A 20,276-nucleotide genomic window follows, 5' to 3' on the forward strand; every position below is an offset into this window, starting at 1 on the left:
CAGTTAAGCTGAGAAAGGACCCCAATACCAATCAATGGTCCTCAGCCACTTGTTTGTTTGACCCTGATAATTAGGACCTAATCCCTCACATGTTATCTACCACGAATTTGTTATTTGCACTTCATACTCTGTTTTGCACCCTTGGGTTGGGAAACAGAAGAGCTCAATACACATGCGCATTAGATCCAACACACCAGCCATGCCTTTAACTGGACCGGCTGCTGGGAATGTGCTCATGACCCCTGTTCTTGGGGGAAGAGATGCCCCTGGTAGGCCTGGGGTCAGACATCCAAAACTTGAGCGATTATTACTTTGCCATCAATAAGGCTAACCTAGATACAAAATAAACCAAATTGAAATGCCATGAGCTTGAAGAATGAGTCCTCCCACTAATTCACTTTTAATTGGGAAGATTACTAACCTTTCACAATTCTCACCCACTTTGAGCTTGAGACAGATTGTCAGACCACCAGTTTTGTGCTATGAGAGAAACAGGACATAAGGTCAGGAAATAGGATGTAATTATACCCCATCCCTGAAATGAAATATGAGCATTCAGGATAGAAAGGGCCTTCTGAGAATTTTTCTTTAGCGGAGAAACCTGGCACACATTTCTTTTAGGATAGCTCTACAGGGATTTTATTTCCTGTGTAACACAAAAGGGTGTTACTGGCTCTCCTCAAATTGGATGGGCAGGTGTGATTTGGGGTGGGTGCTTTTGGCCTCTGGCCCACCACTACCCTGCCTCCTAGCACACACTGTGAAGAAGCATGCAGTCATCTAAGTTTCTGCTACACTTCTCCCTTTAGTGAATGAGTCTGAATACACCCTTTCCATCCTCTTAGCTACATGTAGGACTAGACACAGTCTGGTGCTTCTGGAAAAAATGAGCACGTTTTTGCAAGTATTTGTTAATGAAACCATAGGAGCAGTGGAGGACATGAATACTAAGGTCCATGTACTTGGAACTGTGGCCTTATAAAACAAGCTGAGTCTAGATTTCCTTCTGGAAGTGAGGGGAAGGCTATACACCCTCATAGGTCAGAAATGATACACCTGGGCTCCTGACAACTTTGATGATATTCATACCCATATGGGCTCGGTTCAGAATGCCCAGAACAAGTTTCAGGCGGATGGGAAGGAACCCTGGTCCCCGTGGGAATGGCTAACCTCCTGACTCCCAAATCTCTCATGGCAGAAATGTTTATTTGTGGGTTTTCTCTTGTATGTCCCCGTAGGGATTATGTGTTGCTTGTGTTTACAATGCCTCCCTGGGTACAAAGCAGTGATTCCCAAACCAACTCCCAAATTGCAAGCAACAGAGCTTAGGAGGATGCAGTTGAGCAAAGAAGAGCCACATAGGTCTGATTGTGGTGCTATACCATGAGTATGGTTAGCACCAAAGGGGGGATTATTGTGCCAAGTCAGCCACTGTGTGGTCAGTCTAGTGACCTCATGACCTTTAGACTTTGGGTAAGGGGCAGCCAGCTTGCTGAAATGGTGGCATATATGCATACTAATCCTATCTCCCTAGGATGCTATAGTAAGGAAGGTGCTGAGACAGCATGAATCCCATCTCCCCATTGAAATGTGTACTAATTAGGATTGTCATGCCCTTATGTGGGAGTTTTTTACTCTTGTCTTTAAAAGCAGAGTGCAGGTTGAATTCCAGGCAGGTCTTACTTCAACAGCAAGCTTCGTTAAGTGTGTTAATAAAGTCTTTTGTCTTATTCCTGAGTTTGCCTTATTTGACCAGGGTGAGGCCTTTTAACAGACCACCCATATGCCATCCCTTTGGACTCAGTAGAAGAAAAAATCACGGATTCTGGTGGCCTCAATCCATGGCCTGTAGGAAGCAGTCCTGGTGAAGACGCTGGGCTTGTTCTCAGCTCTGCAGCCAACAGGCCCAAAGCTGGCTATGCCGTGGACTTCCCACTCATTCCTTCCCATCTGGCAAAGCAAGGGGCCCCCTGAGTCTCCCTGGAAAACACCAATGAGAGAGTTCAGTTAGGGGAGTAATGATTAGCCCACTAAGAGGCTAGCTATGCAGGGCACTGTCCTAGTCCATCTATTTTATGTGCGAGGGATAAAGGATATCTTTAAGGGGTACAGGACTTAGGGATATAGGGTGGGGTAGCACAGTCTAGGGGGCAAATCAGCCAGTATATTCACTACCCTTATACCCCATCCAACAGAAGAAAACAGCTTACATTGAATGCCAAGGGAACAAAAGAGACTAGGTGATAGTAAGAAAATTTACAAGTTCATTAATAAAGATTAAACTTTTGTTTGTTTTTGTTTGGGGTTTTTTTTTGAGGCAATTGGGGTTAAGTGACTTGCCCAGGGTCACACAGCTAGTAAGTGTTAAGTGTCTGAGGCCGAATTTGAACTCAGGTCCTCCTGACTCCAGGGCCGGTGCTCTATGCACTGAGCCACCTAGCTGCCCCTAACCTTTTGTTTTTCAAAGGACTGGCAACTCTTGGAGTAACTGTCCAATCCCTGGGTTCCACCAATATGTGACAGAGAGGGTTGGGAAGTGGTAAGAGAGTCCAAGGCCCAGGATGTCATCCTGTTTACCATAACCTTGGGAAAAATACTGCTCCCATGGAAGCCTCAGAACAAAGCCCAATAATGATATAAATGAAGCTGAATGTTCCCCAAAAAAGTTGGATGTGGGTTGAATTTTGGTATACTGAATCCTATTTTGAAAGGAGAAGATATGAAGTCAGCAAAAAGATGTGAACCGTTTACATAACAATCACAATAAACAATCCCAGTAAACAATACTCGGAGATGTCAGAATTCTAAGCAATGCAGTGACTACTCGTGACCTCTGGGTGGAGAGGTACAGTACTATAGGTGCAGGCATTGCCTTGGGCTCAGGATTTGGAAGAAGTGAAATCGGCTACCTCTAGGAGGTCTGAAAAGATCTGCTTCTTTTCTACCTCCTTACCTGGCATGCAGCAGGGGACCCCTGGACGTCTCTGAAGCCCACACATAACATAGTTGGGCTTACTTTGTCTCCCCAGACCTTTTCCTGCTGACAGGTAGTGAAATCCATGACAGGCAGCTGGGCTTGGTTCAGAACATCAGATAAAGTTGAGTTCTCCGCCCCACCTGTCAGAAACAGACAGATAATCGGGGCAGCCCTACTTGCCCCACATATTGCCTAGCTTTAGAAAGTCCCCTCGAATGAGATTAAGCTCTAAGAAGTTTTTACCACAACCCTGCAATGGAGGGGTGTGGGAAGGGATGAGTTGAGGCAGGAAAAAAAATGACTCCCATGGATTTAATTACCGTCCCTATGCTGATGAGTCTCAAATCTACTTGACCTCCAATCTCACAACTCCAAAACTCAATATGTTCAAAACAGAACTCATTATCTTTCCCCCTAATCCTTCCCTAATACTGTGGAGGTTCACAATCTAGGCATCATCCTGGATTCCTCATTATCTCTCACACAGTCTTCTCTCTTCTGACACTACCACCACCCTGGGGCAGGCTCTTATCACCTCATCCCTTGCTGCTGGGTCTTCCTTCTCAAGTCTTTCCTGCTCCAATCCAGACTCCATTTAGTCACCAAAGTGATTTTCCTAAAATGCAGGTCTGATCATGTCATTCTGCTCCCCCTCTATTCAATAAACTCCAGCAGCTTCCTATTGCTTCCAAACACAAAGTACCCTGTTCAGCATTCAAAACCCTTTATAAAGTAGCCCTCTCCTATTTTTCCAATCTTCTTATACCTTACTTCTATTTGTTTGTTTTTTGCAGGGCAACGAGGGTTAAGTGACTTGCCCAGGGTCACACAGCCAGTTAGTGTCAAGTGTCTGAGGTCGGATTTGATCTCAGGTCCTCCTGACTCCAGGGCTGGTGCTTTATCCACTGCGCCATCTAGCTGCCCCTATACCTTACTTCTAGACAATTAATCATCATTCCAGCGACACTGGCCTCTTGGCTGTTCCAGGAACAAGACCCTCCCTCTCCTAATCCTGGGCATTTTCTCTGGCTGTCCCCCTTGCCCAAAATGATTTCCCTTATCTTTTCCCAACTACTGACCTCCCTGACTTTCTTAAAGTCCCAACTAAAATCTCACCTTCTCTAGGAAGCCTTCCCCAACCCATCTTAATTCCAGTGCCTGGGGGCAGCTAGGTGGCACAGTGGATAAAGCACCGGCCCTAGATTCAGGAGGACCTGAGTTCAAATTCAACCTCAGACATTTGACACTTACTAGTTGTGTGATCCTGGGCAAGTCACTTAACCCCCATTGCCCCGCAAAAAACCCCCAACAAACAAAAAAAGAAACCTCCTTAATTCCAGTGCCTTCCCTCTGTAAATTCTCTCTGATTTATCCTGCATACATTTGTCTGCATGCCATCTCCCCCAATTAGACAGTAAGCTCCTTGAGTGCTTTTGCCTCTTTTTGTATCCCTAGTGCTTAGCATAGGGCCTGTGATGTAGTAGGCATTTAATAAATGTTTTTGACTGGTGATTGTAATAGTTCAGGCAAGAGAGGACAGTTGCCTCTTCCCAGTGTAATTACCTTGGGTCCCTCCCCAGCCAGTAACCCAGCAGAGCTGTCCAGGCCTGAGGCCAGGGCCTCCAGGGGAAGGTAGGCAGGCATAGTGCACGTAGGGACTACTAGGGATGTCATGAACAGGCCGCACCAGAGCAATATCGTGGTTCAGCCGGTCGAGGTGCGGGTAGTGGAAGTGCTCGTGCCGGTAGATTCGCTTCACGAGGTGCACTCTCTGCATTGCCTCAGTTTGGTTGAGCCGGTGTTTGCCCAACACAATGCGCCAGTTGGAGACATCATCCATCTTCCCCCTGAGATGGGGTTATGGGATCAGCCCCAGCCGTGACCAGCACTGGGGTTGGGTTAGGATGCAGGGTCACACGGAGGGAGTTGTAGTGACAATGCTGTGGGGAGCGAGGTCAAGGACAAGGAGGGAAGGCCTCAGAGCCATATGGAAGAAATCCTCCATCAGGCAAGAAAGCAAATCCAAATCCCCAGTGGATCCAACCACATCACCCTCCCTGACCCAAGGAGATATGGATCTTCTCCCAGTTTGAGCCCAGAGATAATGAGGAGGCCCTCTTCTTAGGTATTATGGGTGTGGTAAGCCACGGCCTAGTCTTGAGAGGTGCTGGTAAGGACGGACCATCTTGCTCCTAATATCTCCCCAACCTAAGGACTCAGGGATTCAGAAAATCTGCTCTTGAAGACAGCTTTTCAGTTAAACATTACCTTTTCCATATTCCTTTTTTTTTTTTTTTGCAGGGCAATTGGGGTTAAGTGACTTGCCCAGGGTCACACAGCTAGTAAGTGTCAAGTGTCTGAGGTCAGATTTGAACTCAGGTCCTCCTGAATCCAGGGCCAGTGCTTTATCCACTGCACCACCTAGCTGCCCCCCACCCCATTCCTCTTTTAAAATACAAAACACCCAGGAGGGTCAGTAACCACACAGAGTTTATTTACCACATCAAAGGGATTCTAGGGACACTTCCTCTCCATAATTCAGAGGTTCTAAACATGCATCTAACATCACCCTGCAAGGATGATCACCCTGCAGTCAGAAGACCTGAGTTTAAGAGATTGTACTGCAATGTATTACTGTGTAACTATGGCCAAGCCTTCTTTGGGACTGTTTCACTGCCTGTAAAATGAATGGATCTGATCAGATGATTTTTAAAACCCGTTCTGGCTTTCAATTCTATGATGCCTAAGTTTCTGACTTGTCTTTATGTCCTCCAATCTAACCTCTCTAGTTTAGGCAAGAAGGGACTCCCCATATCTGCTTCTTCCCCCACCCATCCCCCTGCTCATCTGAAACACCCACTTACCCAGAAAAGCAGTGAGCTGCAGTAAGGACCCAGCTGGGATGGATCAGGGTCCCCCCACAGACATGGACAAACCTGTGGCTCCCTTGGACTCGAGCCTGAGAGTGAGGAGAAGAGAGAGGATGCCCCAGTATGTTTGTGGCCAGTATAGAACACCCTCTTCCTAGGGTATTGAAACATTTTGTGTATCAAGAGTCCATGGTGAGCCTCCCTCTCCTTGGCCAATAATGTCTCACAGGAACATGAAGGTATGGGAGATGGAGAGAAGGTAGTTAACATCTGGGGAGGGAGGAGGGAGGGAGGAAGAAGGGAGGAGAATGGAGAAAGGGGAAAAGGAGCAATCAAAAGTATTTCTAGGGGGCAGCTAGGTGGCGCAGTGGATAGAGCACCGGCCCTGGATTCAGGAGTACCTGAGTTCAAATCCGGCCTCAGACACTTAACACTTACTAGCTGTGTGACCCTGGGCAAGTCACTTAACCCCAATTGCCTCACCAAAAAAAAAAAAAAAGTACTTCTAGGAAAATGGGAAGAGGGTGTATGTATCTAAAAGCTGAGTTCCTGTAAACTAAATTAAATCAAATATGTGTGCATCAAATTCTATTTTAAATGCACTTATTTTACTTTCTATGACCTCTGGTACTTAGGAATATCTCACAATACCAAAATATATGCTTTCCAAAAAACAAATCCTGATGCTATTTGTGATTCTCCATTTTTATTTTAGTTTAATTTTTAATTTTGATTTTGTTTAATGCATAAAGAAACCCTGCAGTGAGCTCCTATGCGATAAGCATCCTTCTGGGGCAGCTAGGTGGAGCAGTGGATAAAGCACTGGCCCTGGATTCAGGAGTACTTGAATTCAAATCCGGCCTCAGACACTTGACACTTACTAGCTGTGTGACCCTGGGCAAGTCACTTAACCCTCATTGCCCCACAAAAAAAAAAAAAAAAAGCATCCTTCCTTGAACTTATCTTTTAGGTAAATTTGGATTTTCTTCTTTTCAGTTTGTTTAAAGTCAAAGTGTTCACCAGTATCCTTGTAAAAGGTGGGTGAGGGTGGGGTTTCAAAAAATAGCTAGTAGAGGGGACTAGGACTTCCTTTCTCCAAATACCAAAACGTTCTGCTTTCTACTATGAGTTTAACCTCACAGAGTTAAAGTTCATAGGTGTGTCGGGGACAGAAAATGACCATATAGCTGCTGTGAGGTCAGGGGTCACATCTTCAGGTGACCAACTCAAGACATTACTTACTAATGGGGGAATGGCCCTCTGTCCTTCCCTCCTTGAGAGTGGTGCTGACCAGGGGGTCAGGGTGGGCAAAGCTCTTCTTGTGAGGAGCCCCTGAAGGAAAGCACCCAGGTCCTATCCCTATCCCTCGACCCATAACCCTTCTCTGCAGCCAGAGTGTCCCAGGGCATCGTCCTACCTGCATGGACACCTGCCAAGGCCAGGAGTGAGGTCTGGCCTCACTGCCCTGGATGATCCTCTCAGCAGAGCTGGATCGGTAGAATGGGGCCACACCACAGTCCTGGGGCCAGTCTGGAAGGAGGAGGGACAGGACACTGCAGTGGCCTCAGTGTCCCAGTGGGAAGAGCCCCTTCCCCAATGCCCATCTCATTGATGCTCCGAGGAGGGAAGGAACACTTGAGATTACTGCTTTAAGGAACAGTGATAAGAGTTCAGGATGAAATGACAAATGGCCAATTTCTCCTGGGAACTCATACTCCCTTGACTCTCCCTCACCCGCAGGAGTCTGGATTGGTTCCTAGACAGAACCTACAGTCACTGCCCCCCCCCTCCCCGATATTACACCCCTCCTCTCCCATGCCCTGTAGGCTCTTATGGAAGTTAAGGCCTTGCCTGGTTGTCAGGGACAGCTTCCATTCGCCCGTCATGGGAAGCTTGCTGCCCAGGACTTAGGACAACAGTTCCATTGTGCTGGAATTGACCTGGCCAGGCCCCTAGGCTCCTCTCTTCAATCACCACCTGTGGGACTCTGAGGTTCAATACCAGCCCATAGACACAGGGAGACCAAGGCCTTCACTCACCCAAGGTCAGGTGCCCGGTGAATGCCACTGCATGGGCTGGTGATAGCAGGGCAGAAAGGAGCAGCAGAGCCGGGAAATGCATGACCAGGCACGGCCTTGTTCTATGGGAAGTGCGGGCTGGAGAATTTATATTCTGCCTCCCTGGGGCTGAGGCCTCCAGTTCTGATGAACTGGCTGGAACAATGCATGACCGATGCCAGCTTGGGCCTGGATGCTTCTGCCTAGGGCTAGCAGTTCTGCCACAGTAGCAAGGCACACAAGCGGGCAGGACTTGCCATCAGCAGTTTTGCCCAGAGAAAGGACCAACAGAATAGAGAGTAACAGCCTGGCCTCCACCCCACCCCATCCACTCCCTCCCCACCCACCTATGCCCTTCATTACTCTTAGGGAGCCACTAGAAATCTGGCTCCTGTTTCCTTTTGTGGTGAAGAACTCCAGCACATGGGGTTCAAATTCTCTGAACCCTGAGTTGTCTAAAACCTTAGGCCAAGCTGTCTATTAGGAAGCAACTGATGGTGGAATGGATAAGAGCATTGGGCCTGGAGTCAGGAAGACCTGAGTTCAAATTCAACCTCAAACACTTACTTGCTGTTAATCTTGGCCCAGTCACGTCACTTCCATTTGCCTCAGTTTCCCCATCTGTAAAATGGGGATAATAATAGCACCCACCTCCCAGGATTGCCTTGAGGATATAAAATGAGATAATATTTGTAAAGCACTTCGCACCGTGCCTGGAACGTAATAAGCCCCATGTAAATGTTAGCTATCATTATGGCTAACACAAATGCTGTTCACTATAATTCATCCTGTCCTGTGATACACAGCTTATCTTACCCAGCCCTACTAGGGCTCAGAGACCTATTGAATTCTATCACTATGTCTTACATTTACATAGGACTCTATCATCACCAAGTTTGGGGTTGTTTTTTTTTTGGGGGGGGGTGAGGCAATTGGGGTTAAGTGACTTGCCCAGGGTCACACAGCTAGTAAGTGTTAAGTGTCTGAGGCTGGATTTGAACTCAGGTCCTCCTGATTCCAAGGCGGGTACTCTATCCACTGCGCCATCTAGCTGACCCTTGTTTGTTTGTTTGTTTTTAAACTGAGTATTTGGGGCAGCTAGGTGGCGCAGTGGATAGAGCACCGACCCTGGAGTCAGGAGGACCTGAGTTCAAATCCGACCTCAGACACTTAACACTTACTAGCTGTGTGACCTTGGGCAAGTCACTTAACCCAATTGCCTCACTAAAATTAAAAAAAAAATTAATTAAAAATTTTTTTAAAAAATCTGAGTATTTATTGTGTTGGAAGTTATTAAAAAATTTGTATTGCTATCTTTTGTTTTTATATTGCTTCTATTTTCCCAGTGTATGCATGCACCTCTTTCCCTCTCCCAGAGAGCCATTCGTTGTGCTGGTTATTTATGACATAAATTAAGTAATTTACTTCACAGCAGGTATTCCCTCTTAAATCAGAGGTGTTCGACATGTTCCCTGCCCCACCTCTCCCAGCTCACTGTGGCCCACAAGCCTCCAGAGTACCACCTGAACCAGATTAAAATGTAATTGGAGGGGCAGCTAGATGGTGCAGTGGATAGAGCACCGGCCCTGAAGTCAGGAGTACCTGAGTTCAAATCCGGCCTCAGACACTTAACACTTACTAGCTGTGTGACCCTAGGCAAGTCGCTTAACCCCAATTGCCTCACTAAAAAAAAAAATGTAATTGGGATCATATTAAAACAAAATGAATCCAGATACAATACAACATAGATAATGTTAATTTGTGGTTCTCTAAGTCAACATGCTGCCTGTTTTTATTTGATTTTGACACCATTGATTTAAATGGTTAGCCGACTAGGGCTTGGAGTAGTTGCTCCATGGGATAATGAAAAGAGCATTGACAGTTAAGAGACCTGGGTTCTAGGTCTTCTTGCCAAGTGGCCTTAAATTCCTTTTTTCCCCTAGGTCCCTATTTTCTCTAAAGGGTTTGTATTAGATCATGGAATTTTGGGCTGGGAGCCTAAAGATAAAGAGACAGAATAAAGATTCAAATACAGGCCATTTGGAAAGAGCTTGGTCTGTGGAGTCACAAGACCTGGGTTCAAATTCTACCTCTGATGCTTCCTACATCTATAACCTTGGGCTGGACCAGATGGCTTCCAAGGTCTCTTTTGGCTACAAATCTATAATTCTTTGACTACAAATTCAGTGTTCTGGAATACAGTATGGAATGTGAATTTGGAACAAGTAGAATTGGGTTCACATTTCACTCATGTGATCTTGGGCTAGTTACTTTATTGCCTTAGTATTCTCATCTCCAAAATGGGGATAACACTATGTACCTTCATGTGGTTGTTGTGAAGAAAATTTCCCATAAATTTTAAAATGCTATATATTCTGTAAGAATACAAAGAGGTCACTATGATCTTATTTTCCAGCTCTATGATTCTAAGACTTGCCCAAGGTCACCCAGCTATTCAGCAATACATTTCCAAGTACAACCTATGTCTACTGATTCTGAGTGAGCCCTGTTTTTATTTTTATTTTTCCACTAGCCCATCAGACCTTCTTGAACCAAACTGAGCATCCCACCTACCTCAGTGCAAAGTTATTGAAGGGTGTGTGTGTGTGTAAGAGAGAGAGAGAGAGAGAGAGAGAGAGAGAGAGAGAGAGAGAGAGAGGTGTCCTCATTTTACAAATAGAGAAACTGAGGCCCAGAGAGAATTCATCTAACTCAGCTATTCCCATCCCAACACTGGAAGGCATGGAAGCTGAATCTTTTTGGTTTGTTTTTTTGTGGGGCAATGAGGGTTAATTGACTTGCCCAGGGTCACACAGCTAGTAGGTGTCAAGTGTCTGAGGCTTGTCAAGTGTCTGAATCCTGACAGCCAGTTCCTTTAGTGATGAGACTGGGAGGTACTTATCTTAGGACCACAGATGTACCTAGAACCATCCTTTCCCATCACTGCCTGGTAAGAAGCACTGAGCTACCTACCTCATGGGACTTAAAGAGTCCTGAAAAAGCCAGGCATTAACCAAATATGTCTCCTTCACTGATGCCTGAAATTCTACCATTTAGTAACTCATTCATTTGAGGTAAGACTGGAGAGGACAAAGAATACTCCCAAAGGATTGAAGGCAGGGACATTAGAAAATTAGATATAGAAAGTGAGCAGCTGGCTAAAAAAGTGATGTTTGTTAGAGAATGAGATTTGGCATTCTGCAACTCAGTATAGAAACAGGAATAATGAATTCCTGGCAAAAGATGGATATGCCTCTCCTGCAGTATCTGCTTCTGAGAGCTAGGAAGGATTTTCCTAGAGGCTTGCAAACAAGAGGGATTACTGTTTAAAGGAAGACAATGGAGAAAAGATATCAGGTACAACTGTGAAGCCAGGTACCACTAAAAAGCAGATTCAGCAAAGGAAAAATGGGACAGCTAAGTGGTGCAGTAGATAAAGTGCTGGGCCTGGAGCCAGGAAGACTCACCTTCCTGAGTTCAAATCTGGCCTCAGACACTTACTAGCTGTGTGACCCTGAGCAAGTTACTTCACCCTTTTTGCCTCAGTTTCCTCATCTATAAAATGAGCAGGAGAAGGAAATGGCAAATCACTCTGGTGCCTTTGCCAAGAAAACCCCAAATGGGGTCACGAAGAGCCCAACATTCTGGAAAATAACTTAACAAACAACAACCATAAAAACAATTCTGACCGATAAAGAAGGAACTAGTTGGTGAAATAGAAATGGCTAGAATATTGGGAGGATAGATTTAAGGAAAAGTCTGATATATGCCCTAAATTTTAGGAAATCAAACTTCATAGGTCTCAAAGGGAAGATGGATAGGTTCCCACGGCCAGATACTCTACAAGGGAAGTCAGCTCATGGGGAAAGAAAGGCTCTCACGAACAAAACTTTGCTGATGCAAACAAAAGCCCAGAGTGAATGCACAGAGAACTAACCCACAAGCTCAAATTTTCCAAAAATATATACAAAAGTAGAAAGTGAGAATAGGGTAAGGTGGAAGGGAATAGACATTTATACAGGGTCTGTTATATGCCAGGGACCATGCTAAGTGTTTTACAAATATTCTCTCATTTGATCCTCACAACCCTGAAGGTAGGTACTATGATTATACCCATTTCACAGTTGAGAAAACTTAGGCAAACAGAGGTTTAAGAGACTTGTCCAGGGTATGGCAGCTAGCAAGTGTCTGAGGAATAGATCTAAACTCAGGTCTTTCTGATTCCAGGTCCTGTGTTCTATCCACTGGTGCCACCCAGCTGTCTCAAGTAGATAACTAAAGATAAATACAAAAAGAGCTCTCTTTTAATATCAATGATTATCACAAAGTCCAGAATAAGCTAATTTCTGAAAAAAAAATGCCAATAATAAAAAGATCTTTTAAAATTATCTTAGGGGGAGAAACCAGAATTACTGAGTTATTTTGCTTCGGTTTTCTTTTTCAAGGACAATCATCTTGAAGGATAGAGAAATAGCCCGCAGGGAATAGAAATCTAAGAAAAGGGAAGTGACTTGTAAGAAGAACCTCTGGTCACTGAGTTCAAGTGACCAGACCCAGAAAAACTTTCTTTTGTGGTTGTTGAATGGCTCTTTATCAGTAAGATTTAAAGAATCTTAGAGAGTAGAAGAAAGATCACAAGGCTAGAGATGAGAAAATATTGTCCCATTTTCCAAGAAAAGGCAAGAAAGTTGATGGTCTTCTCCCTCAAGTTTGACAGACCAGAGAGCTTCACATCCAATCCTGGTAATATTCTAGGATTGCTTGTTAAAGGGAAGGTGGAGGAAGAGTGAACCAGGGTAGGATCCTAGACCCCCAAGCTGGGGACAGGGGTTGGAGTTGGGGGGGAGGGAAGAAGGCAGCAGAAACCCCTCATGCAATGGGGGTTGGGCCATGGGTTACAAGCAGCTCTCAGATTTACCCAAGATCTCAATAAACCATACACCCATTTCTTGCTGTTTCTCACTCTAGATGGGAGATAGGGGGGAAAGGATGCCCGAAGCACACGCTTTCTTCAACAAGGAATAGTCCATATTGTTCAGGGGAAAGAACCTTCGATTTGGAATCAAAAGACTGGAATTTAAATCTCAGCTGTGCTAAGAAGCTGTTCTGTATTTTGTCACATCGTAGAAAAGTGCTTTGATCTATCTGATACCTACTCAGTCATCCTGACATATATCTGGCCATTGGACCCAGATGACCATGGAGGAGAGAGTGAGGTTGGTGACTTTGTACAGCCCTCCCTCACGTCAGTCCAATTCAGTGCAAGTCACAATGTCATGGTCTTCTTCAGGAACAACAAAACCAAAATCCAAAAACCAAAAACAAAGCTCTTAAAAATGCTAACTACTGCTATTATTGTTACCTGGGGCCTAGGATTTGTTATCTGTACAGAGGTGAGAAAACGGGTAATCTACATCTTCTGAAAAGAGGGAGAGAGACAAAAATCACAGAAAATATCAAGATGAATGCAGAGACAAAGGTAAGCAAAGACACAGATGGAGCCAGAGAGACAGGACTAGAGAGACAAGGAGAGGGCCACAATCCCAGAGAGCTTTCTCATCTGAGACTCTGCCTTTTAGGCAAAGGTTCTTGATATATTCTTTTTGTCTGTGTGTAATTTGTTTGTTGTTGTTGTTTTTTGCGGGGCAATGAGGGTTAAGTGACTCACCCAGGGTCACACAGCTAGTAAGTGTCAGTGGTCTAAGGCCAGATTTGAACTCAGGTCCTCCTGAATCCAGGGCCAGTGCATTATCCACTGCGCCACCTAGCTGCCCCTTAGGCAAAGGTTCTTAAACTTTTTTTGTGTCATGGACTTCTTCTCAGTGACCCTGGACAAGTCACTTAACCCTCATTGCCATGAAAACAAACAAAAAACCAGAATAATATTTTAAATAGATAAAATAAAATGCTTAGGATTACATGAAAACCAATTATATTGAAATAGTTATATATATATATATATATATATATATATATATTTTTTAGTGAGGCAATTGGGATTAAGTGACTTGCCCAGGGTCACACAGCTAGTAAGTGTTAAGTGTCTGAGACAAGATTTGAACTCAGGTACTCCTGACTCCAGGGCCAGTGCTCTATCCACTGCGCCACCTAGCTGCCCCTTCAAAATCTTTTTAACACAATTTCACAAGCCCTAGGTTTACAATCCTCTGCTGTTGTCCCTGTCCACTGTTCACAATGGAATAAATCTCAAATAGAGCACCTTGGTCCAAGGCCTTTTCCACGAAGCAGACCTCTGTTTAAAGAGACCAACAGGAAAAGGGACTGAAATCATTCTGGGCAGAAAGGCATAAAGTCCTATTTCTCCTCAGCATCTTGGGCCTCAAGCAGGCCACGTACCACTTCACTGGAACCCTTGCCAGAGAATAGGAGTCCAAGGCATGAAGTCAGCTCACCAAGGACCAAGCATGAGGATGATGTTCAGATGGGGTGTTTCTAAGTAACAGAAAAAGAAACGAGAAATGATGTTATGCCCTTAAGACAGGTACAAGTAAAATTTGCCAGTTCACTTAGGGAATTTCTTAACTTGGTCCCACATCTTAAGTATTCTGTCTAGAGGGCTTGTCTCGACTGTCTTTCTTGCCTGATGAGAGTCTCTGAAGCTTACAGAAAAATTTCCATACTTACAATATTCCTCAGGGCCTTGAGAACTTGAGTTTCAGGAATGCTAGGTATGGGCAAAGGTAGAACAGGTGGATTATTATCTGTCCATTTATAAGTCATTGAGTTTTTTGTACCTGGGAAGAAATGTCTCCATATTGATGAGTGTCCACCCCCCACAATGACCCAAATTCAAGAGGATTTGAGTTAAGAAGCACAGGGGTGTCAAACAAGGGCACTCCGTGGTGTGGCCGAAACCAGATTAAAATGTAGTTCCCATCAGATTGTAATGTGCTGGTTTATTAATTTTTTAAAAGAGAGAAATCGGGTTTTCTAACATGTGGGCTGCCAGGATCTCTATGTACAGTTTAGTGGTCCCCATTTCTATTTAGTTGGATACCACTAGGGTAATGGGTAAGACAGTAGTTAGAATCAGGAAGACTTTGTGAAAATCCTACCTTACTAGTGACACTTACTAGTGGTGTGACCTTGGGAAAGTCAACACTCTGTGTCTCAGTTTCCTTCTCTGCAAAATGAGGCAGGAAGGGATAGGGGCGAGACTCAATGGCTTCTAAAGACCCTTCTAGATCTAAACCTACTATCAACAGTTGGTTCCCAGATTATGCTCTTGGGGAAAGGGAAAAAGAATAAAGTGGGGCTACCACTTATTACTAAGTTGGCATTTTGGACCTCAATTCAAACGTGACCTCTGGCTGTAGTATGCACTGAGGCCCTATGATGTAACCAGGTTGGGAAATCCTATAGAAAGGGTGTGGTGCAGTAAGGGGAAGTGAGAGAGAAATGCAGAAAAGTCTTTTTATTTACCTCATTGCAATCAATGTTATATATTGTCTCCCTGGTTCTGACTTCTTTCTTTTTTTTTTTTTTGCAGGGCAATGAGGGTTAAGTGACTTGCCCAAGGTCACACAGCTAGTAAGTGGTTTGTGTTTTTTTTTAAAGTGAGGCAATTGGGGTTAAGTGACTTGCCCAGGGTCACACAGCTAGTAAGTGTTAAGTGTCTGAGGTCAGATTTGAACTCAGGTACTCCTGACTCCAGGGCTGGTGCTCTATCCACTGCGCCACCTAGCTGCCCCCTGGTTCTACTGACTTCAATCTGTATCAGTTCTTATAAATCTCCCTATGCTTCTCTGAATTCTTCATTAGGAACAAACAAATGAATAAAACATTTATATAAGTACTTGCTATATGGCAAAGCGCTGTGCTAAATCCTCGAGAGAAAAAAAAAAAGTAAGAGTCTCTGCTCTCTAAGAACTCACATTCTGTTCGGGGAGACAAGACATAGGAAGGTTTCCGTTTCATCTGGGATGGAAGAGATCCACAGTCCTTAATGTGCAGCAGAATGCAGAGATACTGCCTCTTCCTTAATGCTATTTCTACTGAAATGGAGTAAAACGAAAACCATATTCACAGTTTCTTATGGTTCAATAATGCTGGAGGAAGGGCATATCCCTATATATCCACATATATGTGTGTGTTTGTGGGTCTATATAATATATATGTAATATACACACACACAGATACAGATACATTTCTTTTTCTTTTTTTGCGGGGCAATGAGGGTTAAATGACTTGCCCAGGGTCACACAGCTAGTAAGTGTCAAGTGTCTAAGGCTGGATTTGAACTCAGATCCTCCTGAATTCAAGGCTGTTGCTTTATCCACTGTACCACCTAGCTGCCCCTCCATATGTATTTCAAATAAGGAAATGATGGGACATTTGGCATTATCAAAAATGTACCCCAAATATCTGTGTGTGTGTATAGACAAACAAACACACACATACACAAAAGACATCAACAAGGCTTAATAGAAATGAGAAAGAATAGGGGGGAAAATGTAGGGATAACTGGGTAGCTATTTCCCTTAGCTAGCTAAAACCTAGTTTCTCAGCACAGGTGTTTTTAAGGTGATTTTTGCTTTCCCTTGGGACAACTCCCAGCCTTTCAAGTGCTGAGATACTTAGATCCAGAAGGAAAATAGATCTATTGTACCATCTGTCTAACTTTGTCCTTTTTTCCCCATGAATAATGCCTCATATATAGAAAGTACTGGAAAAAATTTAATTTTAATTGAAGTCTGCTTCTTGCATCAACTATATCATTGGGAACCTTGAGAGAGAATGAATGTTTCAACTTAGAGTTCCTATAAGAAAAAGATAGGACACTGACATAGTTAGCACATACTCCAGGCTTTAGGAAAAAAATTTTAAAAGCTGAAGGAAAAAGTAAGGGATTACCTCAAGGCCAAAGCTTCCCAAAGAGCTCAAGATGGATTAAATGTTCTAAAAAATTAAGCTCCTACCATATAATCATGAATAATCTCAATGATCAAAGGGTCAGCTATCTAAAGAAATTAATATGACTCCATAGTGAGTTCACTGTTACATTTCTATTTTAAAAGAACATTTTTTTTAAAAATGTGCTGATGGGCACATGCTAAAGAGGCACAGAAGGATGTGGCACATAGAACCAAGGAAATCCAAAGCCCGGAATGAGCTGAGGTTTGTTAAAGATGTAAGCACATAAAAAAAAGATATAAGCACATAAAGCCCACAAGAGGTCTTTTGTTCAAAACAAAAATGTGCCTCCAAAAGGAAGAGGTCTTTCTAACCCTAATGTCCCTCCTCTCACTTGGCCAGCTACTTTGCTTTTGACTTCACTAAGAACCAGGCCATGCATTTAGAGATTTTTCCACTACATAAACTATTCTCTCTCTTCCTCATTATTCCTATTCCTGAGAATAGGAATTTCCAAGGTAAATCTCTCCTTATCCTACTTTAATTTTCCATTTTCAAAAAATGACAAACACAAATATGACTATTTCCATATATAAACAACAGAATGAGGATTACATATGAAACTGTTTTTTTTTTTAATGTATTAAATCTAGCACACTGATCCATGGGTTTTTTTGTTTTGTTTGTGAGGCAATTGGGGTTAAGTGACTTGCCCAGGGTCACACAGCTGCTAAGTATCAAGTGTCTGAGGCTGGATTTGAACTCAGGTCTTCCTGAATCCAGGGCCAGTACTCTATCCACTGTGCCACCTAGCTACCCTGTGATCCATGTTCTTTTTTTTTTTTTTTTAATTTTAGCAGGGCAATGGGGGTTAAGTGACTTGCCCAGGGTCACACAGCTAGTAAGTGTCTGAGGCCGGATTTTTGAACTCAGGTACTCCTGAATCTAGGGCCAGTGCTTTATCCACTGCGCCACCTAGCTGCCCCGATCCATGTTCTTGATCCCATCCTCTCCCATCTCCCCCAAGAGCCCACTCCCTCAATGACCAGTTCCTCATTTTGTATCTTCAATCTCTCCCTTTCCAATGACTCCTGCCCCTCAGCTTATAATCATGCTCAGGTCCTTGTCTCCCTAGACTGAAAAATCCTCCCCACCCCTTTTTTTTGGTGGGGTATCCTTCCCCTTCTATCCTGTTACCTGTCCTAGCTACCTTTGTCTTTTTCTACTTTTCTTTGCAACTGAGCTTCAGAAAAGAACAGTGTATATTCAGTGTCTCCATTCACTCCTTAATAATCTGGCTTCTGGCTCCGCTTTCTCAAAGGTCAATGCAACCATATAATCAAGAATTAAAATAGCTTTCTCTTCAGTCATTCCCCTTGGTCTACCTGACACCAATGACCACTTTCTCCCTCTACCTCCAAGACATTGTACTTTTAACTTCTCTGACCATTCTTTCTCTGATTGCTAATTCCTTTTACGACTATAAGAAATTAAGATGAGGAATTTAGAGAAACTTGGGAAGATTTGTATGAGCTGATAGAGTGAAGGAAACAACATGCACAAATAACTACAATAATGTAAATAAAAGCAACAGGGAAAAAAAGCACATTTACTCTGAATAAATGCAATGGCCAATATTGAATACAGTCAGGAAACTATGGATGGCAAATGTAGTATAAGTGAATAGACATAGATTGGTTTTTTTTTTGTTAAAAGTGAAGGGTAGGCATGGGGAAAGGAAGGGCAAATAAGTATATTTATTGTGCTGAACCCACATAAAGACATTAGTGAACAATTTTAAGATAAAAAAATTCAAAGAACTGATGTGATATTATTCTGGTCACCTTTTACCTTCTATCTAGAGTGAATAAAATCTTCATAGCCATTGGTTAAAAGAGAGCCAACTGAGCAAAGTTGTGGATCCCCTCTAAAAGAGGCTTACTAACCACAGCCTTCCTGGTAAAAGTTGGGCAGGATATTAGGTCGCCCCAAAGACAGCTAAAAACTAACTGGAGTGAAGATATAATGCCCAGTGGGGAACAGTTGGGATCTGAAGCCTGGTAGAAAACAGGCTGAGCAGAGAACATCACCATAACACACCAACCAGAAGACATTAGTGGATGTGCAGCATTATTCCCTGTTTGTGTGATTCAACTTGGGAGTGTTTGGGCAACATACATATCCCCAGTAGTATATTATTCATATTTACTCTTCCCCCTGAGAGAGTGGGAGAGGGAGGTCAAGGTTTATATCTGGAATGTTCTTCTATAATTGTCCTTATGCTACTTCATTAAATACCTTTCCTTTGAACTAAACATACCCTCTGCATGACTAGTAAAATTAAACACACTGGTGGGCACCTATAAGCTATGGTTTTGGGATTCTGACCTACAAAGTATCTAAAATCTGGGGTAGCTTTGGGGTTGGGGGGAAAGGTATCTCAGGGCATGGGGTCCCTTATGCTACATAACTGTTAAACAATGAAATAAATTGTCTTGCAAAGTAGTGAGTTTCTTATCAATAGATAGTTGATTTTTTAAAATTGCTAACCATTTCTCAAAGACACTGTAGAGGAAATACAACTACATGACCTTTAATATCCCTTCTAAATCTAGGATTGTGTGATTCTAAACAAAAATGACTGGATTTGCTATTACCAAAATAAATGAATAAATATAAAAACCTTCAGACTGTTCCTTTCCTAACTCTGTAAACTTTCTTACCCCAATCTCTCTTTAAGCCCAAAGTTTCACATCAGTGAATTTAGCAACTGAATTAGGAAGGGACATGGGGGACCTGGCCTATTTCCTACTGTCTTCTTGAATTCTGGGTTTCAAAAAACTATCATCTTCTAATCTAATTTGGTTTCTGATTTATGCTTGCATGGATCACTTTTTGGACCATCCTTTTCTCCCAACAATGGGAGGTGGTTTTCCCTTGGCTCCACCCATGAGCAACACATCCCCCACCCCTAGGTATGTAAATGAAATGAACCACCATTTTGGCCAAGTTTTGGAAGCTGCCTTCTTATTCATATTGATTTAAAAAAAAAACCACACAAAATCATAAGGGAACCCAAACAGTCATGTTATAAAATAAAATAATCACAATGGAATGACTGAACTAGTGACACTGTAAACATCAAACCACAGCAGGTATCAGACTTGTGGCTGAAATGGATAAATGTTATCTTCTTGCCCCAATTTAGTCATCAAGCCCACATTTGATAAATGAGTTGCTGGATTTGAACTAATTAACTCGGTTCGAGCTTAGAGATAATTGGGGCAACACTTCAGGCTCAATCCCCATAGGGGTCAGTTAACTTTGCACTGAAAAAATAATAGCCTTTGGTTCCCTGACTAGAGACTGAGGTACTAACGCTGGCCAGATACTGATGCTGTACCCTAAATCCAGCCATAAATTGGTAATTCTCCAACTCAACACTTAAAATCAACAACAGACTGAGCTCCTGATTATGGCCAAAGTTGGGTCCCCTAA

The 20,276-nt window shown here is 43.3% G+C and overlaps 1 protein-coding gene across 1 annotated transcript; it reads right to left on the reverse strand.

Moving 5' to 3' along the window:
• Positions 1-1,800: 1,800 nt before the first annotated feature.
• On the reverse strand, positions 1,801-8,206 carry LOC122738301 (chymotrypsin-like elastase family member 2A). The gene is made up of 6 exons (XM_043980348.1): positions 7,887-8,206; positions 7,265-7,377; positions 5,842-6,020; positions 4,541-4,824; positions 2,954-3,117; positions 1,801-1,980 (listed from the first exon to the last, which is right to left on the reverse strand). Exons 1-6 carry the CDS (start codon positions 7,966-7,968, stop codon positions 1,801-1,803), a joined length of 1,002 nt encoding a protein of 333 aa, XP_043836283.1. The 5' UTR covers positions 7,969-8,206.
• Between the last annotated feature and the right edge of the window lie 12,070 nt (positions 8,207-20,276).

Source organism: Dromiciops gliroides, chromosome 2, assembly GCF_019393635.1.
Source record: "Dromiciops gliroides isolate mDroGli1 chromosome 2, mDroGli1.pri, whole genome shotgun sequence".
Classification (NCBI taxonomy): domain Eukaryota; kingdom Metazoa; phylum Chordata; class Mammalia; order Microbiotheria; family Microbiotheriidae; genus Dromiciops; species Dromiciops gliroides.

What these genes read in the sequence shown, in the direction of transcription:
- LOC122738301 (XM_043980348.1), bottom strand. Translation starts at nt 7,968, where the DNA reads ATGCATTTCCCGGCTCTGCTGCTCCTTTCTGCCCTGCTATCACCAGCC. An exon ending in GCAGCTCACTGCTTTTCTGG is followed by an intron (nt 4,825 to 5,841) that starts GTAAGTGGGTGT and finishes ACCCCATCTCAG; the next exon opens with GGGGAAGATGGATGATGTCT. An exon ending in TGGCTGGGGAGGGACCCAAG is followed by an intron (nt 3,118 to 4,540) that starts GTAATTACACTG and finishes TGTTTCTGACAG; the next exon opens with GTGGGGCGGAGAACTCAACT.